At 36.3% G+C, this 15,827-nt stretch overlaps 1 protein-coding gene across 6 annotated transcripts in view; it reads left to right on the forward strand.

Moving 5' to 3' along the window:
• Positions 1 to 15,827, forward strand: part of SOX5 (SRY (sex determining region Y)-box 5) — a 695,778-nt gene that overhangs the window by 579,231 nt on the left and 100,720 nt on the right. For all 6 annotated transcript variants that reach the window (XM_012732907.1, XM_012732908.1, XM_004693212.2 and 3 more), the window contains one exon: positions 5,690 to 5,775. In XM_012732907.1, the coding sequence (XP_012588361.1) occupies positions 5,690 to 5,775 (86 nt within the window). The remainder of the gene's footprint in view (positions 1 to 5,689; positions 5,776 to 15,827) is intronic.

Below are 15,827 nucleotides of genomic sequence, written 5' to 3' on the forward strand. Positions count from 1 at the left end.
CTGCCTTAACAAAACACCACCGACTAAGTAGATTTAAGAATAGAAATCTATTTTCTGACAGTTCTAGAGACTAGTTATCCAAGAGCTCAGAATCAGCAGGGTGAATTTTGTTCTGAGACCTCTGGTATTGACTTGTATGGCTATCTCTCTCTCTATCTCCACTGTATTACCTGTCTCCTAGTGTCCTTTTACAGGGACACCAGCCATACTGGATAGATCCACCCATGTGGCCGTATTTTCTCTTTAATGATCATTATAGGCTTGGTCTTTGAACATAGTCACATGCTTACTTACTAAGGTTAAGTAATTCAACATTTCAATTAGGAGGTGGGGTTTAATTCAGTCTATAACATATATTAAGTTATTTAGTTTGTATAAGTGTAATGTCTTTAGCTAAAAGAACAGTAACTTCCTTTCCTTTATAGTCCATTCACAAATTAAGGAGAAAAGATTCTAATGTATGGATTTTATTTTATTAACCAAAATTTTATTGACTTACCACTAGTTTACACTACTGTGTAAGTTTTGCAAGTACAGCTCCCACTTTGAAAGTCTATATGCCTCACTGCACCTATCACCAGAGTTCTAGTGCCACCAAATAGACTGTGCCCTGTTGTCCACCTTCCCTTGTCTCTCTGACTACCACCATATTTCTCCAAGCCCAAGAATTATTTTTGTTGTATTTTTGTTAATTGCTTCATTAGTTATCTATATCTCATACATGAAAGAAACCATCAGGTAAATGTCTTTCATTTTCTGACTTATTTTGCTTAGCATGATCACCCAACGTCCATCCAAGGTGTCACCAAAGAGAGTATCTCATCATTTCATACATAGTTGAGGGCATTCCTAATATGTACTGTTTTAAAACTGCTACAGACTAATCTAGACTTTAATTATCTAGACTAAAGGTAACCAACAAATTTTAAATGTGCATATATATTAAATTTCTTACTAACAATTGGATGCTAGTAATTTAAAGTGCCCCAAACACCTAAATGGATATTAGCTATCAATTCAAACTTGTGATTAAGTTTCTGTCACAAAGTCAGACATCTGGGGACATCATTAAGACCTCCTACTACTTTCACCCCCCCTCCCCGATTCTGCTTGTTGAAACTTCACTTGATAGGCATCACCTTTTTTATCCAAGTATCATCATGTCTAGAATATGAAGTGTCCTAACTCCCTGCCTTCAGTCTCTTTTTTCTCCACTTTATTCTGTCACCTATTTATAAAAGTGGTTTTCTCTTCACCTTTGAGCATGCATTTCACTACACCTAAAACACCTCTGCATCCTACACCTGCAGATCTTCAAAGGTGGGTTCACTCTTATTTCCACCTTTACTGTTTTCTAAAGCTCGAAGTCTGGAATTGGTTCTCCCTGACTCCTCTAGCACTCACTGCTGATCAGTACTGCTCAGATAAGCCCTTACCTAGAAAAAGTGGACCATGTGTAGTAGATAAGAGAACAGGTTTGTCTAGCTTTGGATTTTTGTCTTCCCACCATCCCAGCAGAGTTCTGGGCACATGGTAGATATTACAAGTGCTTATTAACAGATTAATTTACAACAGAGAAATTAATTTATGTAAGTCAAATTACTGCTGAAAATCACGTCTGTACTTATGTAGTATTTAATTTCAAGATTATCTTCTTTAAACAAGGAACACTCATGAATTGTATAGTTTTAAAGATTTGCCAGTTCTGTTGATCATACTATGTAATATTTGTTATTTTAGCTAGTGCGCTTAAATGCCAATTCAGTTTTTAAAGATCTAAGTGTGTTTAGTTATCTTAAAAGTTTAATGTTTTAGGTTTTGGTTTTTCTATTTGCTTAGTTAGTTAGGGCAAATTTCAAACTAGCTTGCATAGTTAATTCGTTAACTATCATCAGCTAGTGTGTTCTCGATGAAATATTAAAAACACCAGGTGATTAAGTTGTCTTATCATGTGACATTGTCTTCTCTTCCGTACAATCAGTTTCTGCCCTTATACCTGACCTTTCTCATTGGTATACAAACTTGAGAAAAATTTTACAAGTATATTTGTTTTTAATAAAATTTACTTGAAAATGCATGCCCCATTAACTTTTGCAAAATACCTTGGTATAATTGCCTGTTGCCAGCACTTCTCAAATATATTTGAATCATCTGGGAACCTAGTCAAAGTTTGAATTCTAACTCAGAAGGTACATGCTTGTGACTGTAACAAATTGTTCCAAAACTTAGTGTCTTAAAGCAACAAGTACTTATTTGGACACATACCTCTCTCTCAGGATCTTTTACATAGGTGCAGTCAAGGTGTAGGCTTAGGCTTGATTTGCAGAGTTTCTAGCAGACCTCATTGGTGCTGCTAGTGGAAGACATCATTTCTTTGCTTTGTGGTCTTCTCACAGGGCAGCTCACACCATAGTGGATACTCTAACGAGAGATGGGAGAGGGTAGGGTAAGCCAAATAGAAGTAGTCTTTATTTTATAACCTAATCTCAAAAATAGTGCTTCATCACGATTACCTTTTGTTCAAAGAGAAGGAATTAATTACACAAAGTCACCAATAGCAAGAAGCAGGGTTCCATCACAGAAGCTGCCTGCCATAAATTTGGGGTGGGGTCTAAAACTGTGCTTTTCTGAGAATCTTCTAGGTGATGCCAATGCTGTTCTTCAAGAACTTAACTTTGAAAAGCAGACTGTAACCTTCCTGCCTCAGGATCTACTTTCAATCATCTCAATCATATTCTTGAGCATACCCGTGACAGGCTGGTTTTCTCACCCTCCACGTCCCTAAGGTTGCCCTTGTAGAAGTCACTGGCATCACTGAATCCAGCATTTGAAGAAACAGATGGCTCTTTTAAAATATATCTCTTTGCATGACTTGTGGAAAACTTTCTCCTCAGTTTTTTTGCTCAGTTATTGCTTATCTCCCTGACTATGAAGATTAGTATATCCTAAATGACAGTCCTCAGAACTCTTACCATTTTTGTTTAATATACAGTTAATGGTCCTAAATGGTTTCATGAAGACTTAAACCTTTTAATTACAGATATAGGCTGACCAGTGTCAAGGTTATGTCTCCTGTGTTGATTTCTCCCTTAAAATCCTACATGTTTAAAATCCTACATGTTCTCAGTGAACACCTGTTTTGGGGTTTCTAATAATTTTACACTAAAAATGTCCCAAACAGAACTCTTTGTTTGTGCCTGCCTCCTCTCCTCCATACCAGGCACAACACAGAAACCGTTCTTCTCATCCACCTTCACAAACCCAATAAATGGTACCATTCTCCGATCATATGTTCCAGTTATTCAGTTTTCCAGTTCTTAAATGTCACTTGAATCACCCCATGGTCCTCTATCCCAATGTCACCAATCCTAGGCCAAACCTTTATTCACATTCATTATATATGTTCTATCCTTTTACTGTAGGTTATAGCTTTCAGCCTCTAGCCCAGGTTTTCTATTCCATATTCATTGTTCCATTTAGCATACAGTTACAGTGTACAATTTAGATTCTTTTTAAAAAGATTAACTTAGTATGCATATAAGAACTGGGATGTAGGCCAGAGCTGGAGGAGGGTGAGAGGCTTCACCAGATACAGACTAGGGAGCAGAACAGGCACTGCTGAGGGAAGCAGTGGGTGGGTCAGGAGAGGTCTGCTGTACCATGTGGGTCACCTCTCTGGCCAAGGATTGATCTCATGCTACATTGGCTTCAGATAGCTCAATAGTGCTGCACTTCAACCCCTTGCACCACCAGGGAGAGCCCCAAACTTTGGAATCTTTACTACTGTTTCTGGCCTCATTCCCTCATCAACCATACTTACCTGTTGCCCTACCCATATGCTGAACTTCAGCAAGGTAGACTCTTGGCTATGACAAGAAATACTCCCATGTGACTGAGTCTTCATGGTAATTATTTCCCTTCCTAGAATGTGTCCTTATCTCCTTTGCCTTCTAGCTCACACTTAGTTCCACTTTTAAGTTACATATGACTTTTCCTTGGAGGCTGTCTTTTGACCTCTTAGACCAGGTTTGGAATACCCACAGTGTAATCCAGTCATTATAATTTATCCTCATCATCAAATCATCTGTAAGATGTAGGAAGGTCAAATCACAGAAGTAAATTCAGGTATAGTGAGTCCTCACTTCATCTTGTCAACAGATTCTTGAAATTGCAGCTTTAAGCAATGTAACATGTAACTAATCCAAGTGCACAAATCATGTTATTTCTTCAGGATTGTTTTTTTTTTTTTTGATGTTATCCAGGGCCTCTTCTATATTTTGAATCTTGAAAAATATAATTTAGAGGGATCTCTGCAAGAGTGAAAATATGAAAATGATGTATTCATGAATTTCCTATGTATGCATTTAAGTGCAAAAGAGAATATTCATTTATAAAAATTAAGAAAGCTGGCAAATATGAAAACATAGCCTCCTGCTGTATTGCTAGGGCATTTCCCAGAACCCCCAAAGCTTTAAACCTCATTAAATCGCCAGTAAATGTGCTTCTGTATATTATTCTTCTTTAATTAAGACTCTATTTTTTGTGTCAAAAGGAATGCATAACACAGAGGAGGTGCTTAGTATTTTTGAATGAACATATTAACTGGGGTATTTTCAGTTATGCTTGATATTGAACTAGTTAAAAATCAGATTTTTAAAAAAAAAGTTTTACATATTAGAAAATTGTTCTTATAGTGGTTTCCAATTACCTTGTGGTTCATGTTTTAGACGAGTAATAATATACATACCTGTTGTAGCATATCATTGAGATCCATGCAAAAAGTCTGCTAAGCTTCTTATTAAGTTGACAAGTACATGTACTTGTATCACAAACATTATGATCCATATGTATATATATATGAATATATGTTTGTGTTTGTAACTGGATCATATTATTATAATTTTAAGATTAATTTTGAATTACTATGATTTTTTTTTAGTCTCACAGTCAAAAATCCTTTGGAAATAAACCAATTATCTTCTGTCTATATATTTAAAAAATGTCTTGAACTGCATATAGGTTTCAGTCATGCCTCAGTATAAATCAGCACATGTATAGCTACATTGAGTTCACCACTAAAAGTCCAATTTCATCCTTTAGTATACAATGGATCCCTTTTATTCAATCATCCTTTATTTTTCATAGGCATTTGTTTCTGGAACAATAAAGATACCAATAATTATATAACTTCAAAATGCATAGTGTTTACCATAAATTTGGTTACTGAAGACAGTAGCATAGCATTCAAAAAATAACCTACGTGGCATACATCTTTACAGTTTCATTTGTTAAAGCAGAGTTCAGTTTAGTTAAGTTCCTTTTATACCAACATTCTAAATTTGCTGAGGAGTCAGTGTGCGCATATCAAGATAGTGAGGTGTGTGTGTATGTGTGTGTGTTGTAAAGTGCAGCTCTCTGATCAATGCGTACTTTTTTCCTCCCATTTTCCTAAATACATCATGAAAAAAGGATGAGGTTTCCGCCTTAATTGCTTGTGCCTTTTATTCACATTCCTCTCTCAGCCAGGATTGTGAAAAGAGTGCTAGTAAAAGGCTGTACAATAGAGCTTTTCATTAGGCCCCAGCAAGACACACAAAAGAAGGCTTTTGGAAGGAGTGAACACATGAGTTTAATTTGCAGGTGGAGAGTAGATAAAAGGTGCTGACGCCTCTATTATTCTCTCACTTAGGTGACCCTTACCCTGTTCAGCTGATCCCAACTACCATGGCAGCTGCTGCCGCAGCAACACCAGGCTTAGGCCCTCTCCAACTGCAGGTAAGTCGTGGAACAATAGGGGAGAGGCAAAGGTTAAGCAAACATTGAAAACAGCCATTATCTTGTTAGAACAAAATAAAAGAGGCTAGTGATATTCGTCTCACACATTTTTGTTTTTGAATTTATTTGTATTGTTTCTCTACCAAACGTTGAGATGTTAATACTTTTAAATCCATAGCCCTGCATTCCAGTCCAAAGATAGTTCCTTGTACTTGTTTCATTGTTGGGTATGATGTAACAAAATGAGCTGTAGCTTTTTGTTGACTGCTGTGTGCCCGAAGCTCATCACAGAATGGTCTTCATTGAGATGAAAAGAATGCCAATAACAACTAGAAAAGACTTTCAAAAAGATACTTGGGGATCAGAGTAACTGAACCAAAACTACATTTGAAATCCTTGTGGGTTCCCAGTACCTTGAAGCATTTGTTGGTCTTTTCACTGTCCTGCAAATACCTTGCTCTGTTGGGGTAGGCCAAGTGAGTGGTGCCCACATGAGCACAACTCTCCAGAATCTCAAGGAAGATCTCTTCAGCCCTGCAGAGTACATACTCCCACCTATCCAAGAAGGTGAGAACTCTAACTGATGTCCAAGTGGTTGTAAAAATGTTGTCTCTGAGTTGAAAGGAGAATCTATAAAATTACATTAGAGGTGTCTTCCATTAACTTTTTGATTCTCCAAGTCAGTGTCCTCTACAATCTTCCCTAGTGTCTGTTATTATTAACTTTGCAGTTTTGCAGCTGATCAAATGGGAATATCAGATCCCATTCCTCCAGAGGGATTAATAGAATTAATCTTCCCTTTTTAGAGCTTTTTTCTTTTTAATTTTTCTTAGCCTGAAAGACAGTTTGCCTGTGAAGCCAGATATAAATTAGTTGTGCTTAGTGAAATTAAATTGCCTTTGTGTAAGTACATTGTCATACTAGATGATCTTAGTCTATGAGGAAAAATGTGGTTGCATGTTGTAGCAATAAGAGTTAGATAGCTGCCTCTGTTCCATACCAAGGTGCATATTATAGCAATAAGAGGCAGATGTCTCCGGTTGGCACCAGGAATTGTCAGAAGACCTGATATGTTTCTGAAAAACCAGCCTCGTCTCACAGGGCACCACAGGACAAGCCACCCATACTGTGTTCTCAGAGGGTAATAGCAGCCATTCTTGTTCAACCTTTTCTCCGAAAAGCTACAATGTACCCCTCTGTTGTTTTGAATTGGAAATACCTTAGGAAGTGTCAGACCACCGGGACAATAAAATTAATGAGACATTTGTTGCCCTTTGAAATGGAATCTGGGAAGTAACTTCCACCAGAAAAAGTGTAATAGGTACAATTAAAACAAGCAATAGAATTAAAAAAGAGAGAGAGAAGACTAACCAACAATAGATTTGAATATGGAAAATAGGAGCTTAAAGATTTAGGATATCTATTTTCAAAGTGAGATAGACATTCTTATTTCCTCTCTCCTATAGATTAATGGTGAGAAGGAGTGAGGGCAAGTTGGAGGAGGGGAATCCTCTTTCATTGTAGCATCCTAATAGAAAGTAACTTCTTATGGCAACAATCCTACCTTCTTTGCTGTGGAGATACTAGAATATTTGCTACAAATTAAGTTTTGTTTCTGTCCTCATTTTAGATATGTAATAGAATGAATTAAAATTAAACATGTTGAAGTTTTGTCTTTACCAGAAAACAAGAAGAGACCAAATATATTTGTATTTGCCTAACTATAATTTGATCTATAAATAAGGTAAAGACACTTTTATATCAGGGGCATTATGCCCATTAAAATTTTTTCATGGCAATCACAGTAATCAGCACTGTAGTAAGACAGCATATCTTTCAGGTAAGCCACTCAACTATTTCAAAAACACAATGCTTATTTATGATTTAAAAAAAATGATTGTGAGATGCAAACATATTCCAAATGCAGATCAGGACAGGGAGTTCTGATTTTCCTTGTAGTGGATAATTCTCACCTTTTCCGGCACACTTATGCTAATGTGTAAGTTGACTTATCTGTGACACAATATTCACCCATCCCTATCTTTAACTTCAGCTTTTTCCTGGATTAAATCCCTCCTCTTGCTTTAAAATAGAGTCAAAATTATTTTCTTCTACACAAGCCTGAGCCCGAGATGCTCAGAGTAAAGCTCACCACATTGCCTAGTCAGAAATCTTATCTTAACCCTTATCTATATTTGCCCTGATCTCCTGAGCCTACTTCTGAGATGTTTGAGCTCAGTGAGATAGAATGTGTGAGCCAGTTTTAATTTCCTCTAGTCCTGCTTTTAGTTTTACTCTTAAATCTCCATTATCTGTCCCTTAGTAATACCTTGACTTCAGCGACTAGTAGGGTGCTCTTTCAGTTTAAGATTTAATCTTAGATTCTTGGTTTTCTTTTTAAAATTTATTTATTTTTATTTATGCATACAGAATTGGGGTAATGCCAGAGGTATAGGACCAGTAACCGGAGTCACTAGAGACAGAGTGGGGAGCAGAGGGCAAGACAGGAGAGGTCTGCCATGCCATGTGGGGCACCTCCCTGGCAGGGGATTAAATTCGTGCTGAGGTGGTTGTGGCTAACTTCATAGTGCTGTGCTTTAACCCATTGCACCATCAGGGAGGGCCCAGATTCTTGGTTTTATAGAAAACCTTTCCTAAGGATTATGTCAATTAATTCTTATTACCACACCTGTATTATTTATTAATATCCCCATTTAACAGAATACCAGGTCACAGAGTTCAGAATTCACACTTTCTAAATGATTATATTTGCTTTCCCAAGTATAGGAGATTGTATTTTAGACTTTGAGGACATTGCCCTTCTTAGGCTCTCTATAACCTGCTAATCAAATTATAAAATCAATGCTGGTTAATTGGCACTAATATGTGACTTCAGTATGCATTGCTATACTGAAAAAAAGTAGCCAGCTTCATAATGATAACTCCACTCCGCAGACTGCATTGTCCAACACCTAGATCTAAGAAAGGACACTATGCACATATTCATGGTTGACTTTGTTCTTTTAACATTTCCTTTTGAAATAAACATCTTCCTATAATTATTCATACTTGGGCATTATTATGTTAATTTAAAACCAATGGCCATATTGGAGTATATCTGTTAATTTAAAAGACAAAGCAACATAATATGATTTAAATTAGATCACTATCTATTACCTGTTAATGTTATTGATAAGATAATAAAATTGCTATCATGCAATAAAAAGAATACCTTACATCAAAAGGTCACCTTCCAGTGTACTTTTAAAAGCAGGTAAAATAGTCAAAATATTCTCATATTTACTTTTATTTATTTATTTATTTATTTTTTTTTTTTTTAAAGATTTATTTATTTGTGCATACAGAACTGGGGTACAGGCCAGAGGCTCAGGGGTGGTGAGAGGCTTCACCAGAGACAGAGTGGGGAACAGAACAGGCAGATAGAGGAAGTACACTGCTGAGGGGAGCAGCGGGCGGGTCAGGAGAGGTCTGCCACGCCACGTGGTCCCCTCCGGGGCAGGCGGGAATCGAACTCATGGGGAAGCGGCTTTAGATTCTCAGTGCTGTGCTTTAACCCGCTGCGCCACCAGGGAGGGCCCTACTTTTATTTTTATGGAGAAAAAAATGACATGTATATAAAACATACAAATTAACATGTTGCCATGGCACCATTTTTTTTTTTTAAGATTTATTTATTTGTGCATACAGAACTGGGGTACAGGTCAGAGGCTCAGGGGCGGTGAGAGGCTACACCAGAGACAGAGTGGAGAGCAGAACAGGCAGATCGACGAAGTACACTGCTGAGGGGAGCAGTGGGCGGGTCAGGAGAGGTATGCCACGCCATGTGGTCCCCTCCGGGGCAGGCGGGAATCAAACTCATGCGGAAGTGGCTTTAGCTTCTTAGTGCTGTGCTTTAACCCGCTGCGCTACCAGGGAGGACCGCCATGGCACCATTTTTTAAAAATTTATTTTGTAATAAAGTATCTGCCTTTGTCCGTTCTGCCTTTATAGTCTTTCCTGAACAACTAGATGTAGGTTGTCTAGGGGAAATAAATCAATATTTACAGATTCTGTACCTGGGTCCAGAATAGAGCTCACCAGTATTTTTCCTTGCCCCCAAACCTGCCGATCAATTTACCTGAAGTCATGATAGCTCGCCTTAGTCCTCTTCTTCTGTATGTATTAAATCAATAGCATTCATTTCTCCGGATAATAAAGATCACATCTTTTCATCATGACAGTCCACCTTCTGTATCAGGATGTCCTTCTTGCTTTCTCTTAGTTTACTTCATTGGCTCTCGACCTGGTCCTTCTCTTAGTCAAAATGATCTTTCTCATTTTAGAAAATCCATTTGTGTCCTTGCCCTGCTTAAAGGCCTTCAGTGATTCCCTAGTGACTTTAAGTTCCTCCCTCCCATCTAAATATTTATAGGTGGTGGTTCCTCAGCAACTACCCATCTTTTCCAGGCCAAATTCTCCTGACCCCTGAAGGTGCAGCTCAAATCTTCACTTTTTTAGGGAAGATGTCATTGGCCCCAAGTCTGGATTATCATGGCTCTTACTTGTCCAAAGAGCACACTGTATTTCTGCTGTTAAAACACTTTTAAAACATGATTTAAATCCTACTTTTTGACTTGTACTAGACGACAAAATCAATGAAGTCAGTGACTCACCATTGTTGCATTTAACCAAATACTGACATATTTTATGGACTCAATAAATATCTGTTAAATGAAAGGGTGAGGGATACATTTTAGCATTATACATGGAAAAAAATTGCTCAACTAGCTATTCTGCTTTATAATGTTGAACATAGTGATTACTTTCCTTATAAATTAATTATAATTTAAGGAACATAAAGTTGTACTTTGAATCTTTTGGACATTTGTGACTAGATGAAGTCAGCTAACTCATAAACCCAAATATGGCTGTAGTCCATCTCACAGTATTTCTCATGTTCATTGTTAATTTGCATTTTACCTAATGGGCATCATGAATTTTTAAATTGTAATAGTTATAGTGTCGTTTACTATTTCTGTTTTTTTTCTTTTTTTTTTCTAACTAATGAGGCTTCTAAGATTTGAAATTAGAAGGAAATATTTATCAACTTGTTTCTCAGTTTATAAATACTGAATTTGCTTGGCCAAAAGATGGCTGCCACCTGTTCTACCTATAGGAAGCCAAAATGCCTACTCCAACCAATGATTAGTAGTGATACGCCAGGGAAAAAAAGATTAAAACTCTTGTGGATGGTTATATTTTACTCAAAGTAAGAAAGCATATTCATTTGAGAGTGTTTATTGAATTAATTTACCTTTTTAATTATTTTGTAGAACTGTCTTAAAAGCCCACATAATATTTTTGTAATAAAAACTCAAAATTACAAGTTGTCATAAATGAAATGGGGTTACAGTTCCTGAAACCAGTGACATCAGGGATGTGCCTTCCTAGGGTGGAATATATGATAGATGACCTGTGATCTGTTAGGCAATGAATTAAATACATAATATCAACTAATAATAGTCTTTTTTCATAGCTATCAAAGGTGCATCAAAAGTCATAGTGGAAATGGCGTCAGCTTCTATATGATGGAGAATAGCATCAAGGTAGAGTAGATGAAATGCTGACGTTCATCTTTTTATCAGCCTCCTGCCTGTCTCGGAAGGAGGTCAATAATTATGACAAGATACAGATAAATGCCTCATATTTCCCAGGGCAGCACAAGTGACTGATCATGACTATATGTGTCTGACTAGAGAAACCCCCAGAAAATCAATAAGGAGAAATAACCATATGGAGAGGTCCAGATGTGAGGGCTTCTGTCGAAGGAATTAATTGTACAACTTGAATACTTGTAAAGTATTCATCTTTACCTGCCTAGATACTCTAGTATTCAGCTTCAGTTTCAGGTCTTAGTTATTTCCACACAAGATGAAAGTGATCAAGTGTTCCTCATGTCTCTCAACCCCAGTGAGCTGTTTGCTGTCGGACTTCTGTCTGCATGAATAAGTTTTCTACCAGGTTGGAAGACTCAGTTCCCTCTTTTCCTCTCACTTTGCCCCAGAGCCTGCAGGGCAGACAGACAGAAGCACACATATGATTAATACAGCACAGCTGCAAGTGTGAATCATTTGCATATGTATTAATAGAGAAAAAAAACCAACAACAATTAAATTATATACAGAGACATTCTGCATACTAAAGAACATATGCAAATAGGCCAGCAGAAGACTGCAGCCAGCATTGTCTCTGACGTTTCCAAGCCCATATGGGCTAGAGTCAGAACCCAGCAGTGTGAAGAATCTCCTTAAAGGAAAGACCTAGTAGCAACTGCTCGATAGCTATTACCACCTCTTGGGTTCCTGAGAGCTGTCTGACATTTGGACAGTGAAGACAGTATGAAGGGTGTCTTTTTCATGCTATTTCTGTGTTTCCTTGTTTCCAGCAGCTTCATGGTGCCTCACTCATGCTAACAGACATCAGCACATGTGTGCTTTTGCACAGCACCCATTTTTATTGTAATGACCAAATAAAAGGAAACTTTAAAATTCTATTTGAAGTTCTATTGCTGGTTATATGGGACCATTTGTCAGTGCCAGGGTTTCTGGCCAACAGTCTGTGCCCATCCCTCTGTGGCTGTAGTGTCTATGGTTAGGTGACCCCAGATGTACCATATATAAACAGAATGCAACCAAAAGAGCAATACCACTTTCCTGAGATTTTAAAAGTACCTTTTTAATTCATCTTATCAAAAAAGTAAATGAAGCTACTCAATTTTCTAGTTAGAGATATATAAAGGAAGGAGAACAACTAGTGTTCTTGAATTCATGGATTATATTTATGTAACAAATTTGTTCTTCAACCTAATTGTCAAAGTAGTTTATTTAACTTGGTACCCTTTAATTATGAAGCATAAGTATGAAGTTGAATTCAAACTTGGAGTAAAATTTTATATAAGTCACTAAAGAAATTAACTAAAAATTAACAAAAGAAATTTTTGAGTATAAAGAACCCAAATGAAGGCAAAAGAAAAACATTCTGTGTTTTTTCTGAAGTCAGAAAACTGTTGCATATTACCCATTACATGTATGGTTAAGTCTCAATGCCTGTGGTTAGAACATGTGAGTTGTATGACATAGAACTGGTAAGCATAGGATAGAAGCCTTCATAATGAATTAATTTAATGAATGAATGAATCATATGTACACATACATATTTATATATGAATCATATATATGCATATATATATATATGTATATATAAACACTTAATCATTCAGTAAGTGATAGAGGGAAAACAGTAAAGGTCAAAGCAAAAAAATTATTACATTAAGGTATTGATTCTAGATTGATATTTTAAAAGACTATGTTCAGTGATTGGGAACATATGATTAAATATGGTACCTGCAGGCATCTGGATCTAATGTCATGGTTTGCTATTTACTAGCCTGTGACTTTGGAAAGGTTATCTAACTTCTCCATGACTTATTTCTATTTTCTGTAAAATGTAAGTTTAAATGATATCATTATTGTGAGGATTAAATGAGATAATACACTTAAAGTGATTAGCAGTAAAGGAGTGAGTTAGCATTTATGAAACACTAATGTACTGGGTAATAATACATTGTTAGTGTTTATAGTTGATTAATCAGTTATTAGCTGATGATATCAAGCTTTTTTATTGCTTAGTGATAGTATTGCATAGTAGGACTAGGTTGAGTTTTCTTATATAGGTTTACTTTGCAAAGCAGCATCTAAAAACAAATTAGTAAAATGGAATCAAATCATCTTACTTTTTAGGTAATGATTCTATTCCCCTATATAGTATACGTTTAAGACCATTCCGTGAACCAAAGCAAGTCAACGAATTTACCCCCCCCCCAAAAAAAAAAAGAGTAGTTACTCTAGTTCATCGTTCTATGTTTTGTAATGAACCTCTGTATGCCTTTTTCTGGTCTCATCCTTGAACGCTTATTCTGTTTCTAGCCTCATTAATAGTCTTTTTACTAAGTCATTACCTCTTATTTTATATTTTATTATCTATAGCTAACCTATTTCCATATTAGTCTTACTGTGAAAAATTATAACTATAGTAAGTAGTGCTATGGTTTCAAATGCGTATGTAGAAGTAAATTATTTTTCTAAACCCTATATTTTACTAGAAGTTGTATTTACCCAACAAATAACTACTCCTACTAAGCTAAGCAGCATAAAGATAATCAGTTAAGACTCATTGGTAGATCATGGAGAAGCTTGAAATGTAAGAAAATGAAGGGAGTGAAAGAATGGAATTGAACTTGAGGACAGCCATTTAGCTTCATGTCTTAATAAGTATATTTGAAATGGAAATGTCCCCAAGACCATGGGACATGGTTGTTTAAACTAGTCATGGGAATGACAAGTGGTTCCAAGCACTCCCAAGCAGAGCCATTCGCTTTTATTTGTTTTATAGATTGAGTTCTACTGGCTAAGGTTGTTTGACTGAAAGATTATGTTACTCAAACAAAATTTAAAATCCATTCTTCTTTTCCAACTTCTTAATTTTATTGATGAGCCTATTTAGACTCCAAGTAATGACCTGACTGAATCAGATATTAACAGAAATGTGTTTGGAATCCTGGCAACCAAAAATTAAATGTAACTTCTTCACATTTTAGCATGGTGTATTAAAGTCAGTACATATATGTATATGTGTGTGTGTGTGTGTATAGATATATATATAATTTTAAGTTGTTTTATGTAAAAAGAAATTGTTATTTTTTGCATTTAGATTGTTAAGAATGAATAAAACAATGAATAGGATTTGCATATTAGTAACAATGACAACCTCTGAATTGCGTTCATTTTGCTGAGTTCAGTGATTGTGCTCTGTGAATTAATTCTTTTGTGAAAAACCATTGGAAAGATCAAGAAAATTAAAACAGAAAACAACAGAGAAGCATGCTTTTTCATATCTATTTGTTCATAGAAGGCTCAAAATGAGATTGTTTACATCACAAGTCTTGTTGATATTTTAATTCTTAGAAGAAAGATAGTATTGAAGATGATTATATAATCATGCAGATAAGAATTTGTAGTCTTGAATAAGTTGTTCTGAGAGAAAGACCACAGAGAAAAACCATATTAACATTTTGCTCTGTGTTTGGTTGGCAAGTGTCTTCACGAGACTTGAAAATAGAACCTGATTTGACTTCTACATCGAATGCTTAAGCCAGCCCAGCAGATTTCTAATGCTGTTTCCTGTGGAAGTTTCTCAGTACTGACTTGCCAAAATGAGGACATGAAGAGAAAGGGGGTGGGGACACACTTATGACCTTTCTTTTAATGCCACCCTCCATTTTCTTATCCAACTACATCTCAGCTTGAGTAAGCAGGGAGCAGTGTAAGAGCAGAGGAAGTATGCTCTCAGATCTCTTGCTACCAGGAGCATTGGGTCAGAGTAACTAATGCCTCCAAAGTGGAAATTGCTTCCCCAATTCCAGAACTTCTCCAACAGTGATGAGGAAAGTAATAATGGTAGTGAAAAATCACAATTATTTCCTTTGTGCTGGAATTGAAAGGACCATGAGAACATACTGTCCCATTTATCTACTTGCTTTAAGATAACACATTTTCATGTAAAATTGGAATCTGCAGCCGCTCTAACTCCTATCCAACCACTAAGAAATTTGCATAGGACTTTTTCCCCTGCATTTAGTTCTTCATTTGTAAAGAAACTTAAAATTCTAAGAAATAGTATAGCCAAAACAGAAATAAACCAATACATTTATCTAAACAATGAATAGCAAAGCAAAGACCCCTTACGTGATCTTCATTTTTGTTCTCATGTGCATTTGGTTCATTTTACATCTGGTTTCTCGCCAGAGAAATTTCCAGTTTGGTGCTTCAGCATTATCTTCAGTGCAAGCCAGAATTAAATACTGTATCAAACCATAAAATAGCTAGTGTTCATAGGTTCAAGCTTAGCACTGTAGTCACTTAGTATTCATGTTGATATGCTGGTACAGAAACTGGCTACATGACTTACATTTTTTCTCCCTTTCTTTAAAATAT

The sequence above is a fragment of the Condylura cristata genome, unplaced genomic scaffold (assembly GCF_000260355.1).
Source record: "Condylura cristata isolate star-nosed mole 26May11 unplaced genomic scaffold, ConCri1.0 scaffold00036, whole genome shotgun sequence".
Classification (NCBI taxonomy): domain Eukaryota; kingdom Metazoa; phylum Chordata; class Mammalia; order Eulipotyphla; family Talpidae; genus Condylura; species Condylura cristata.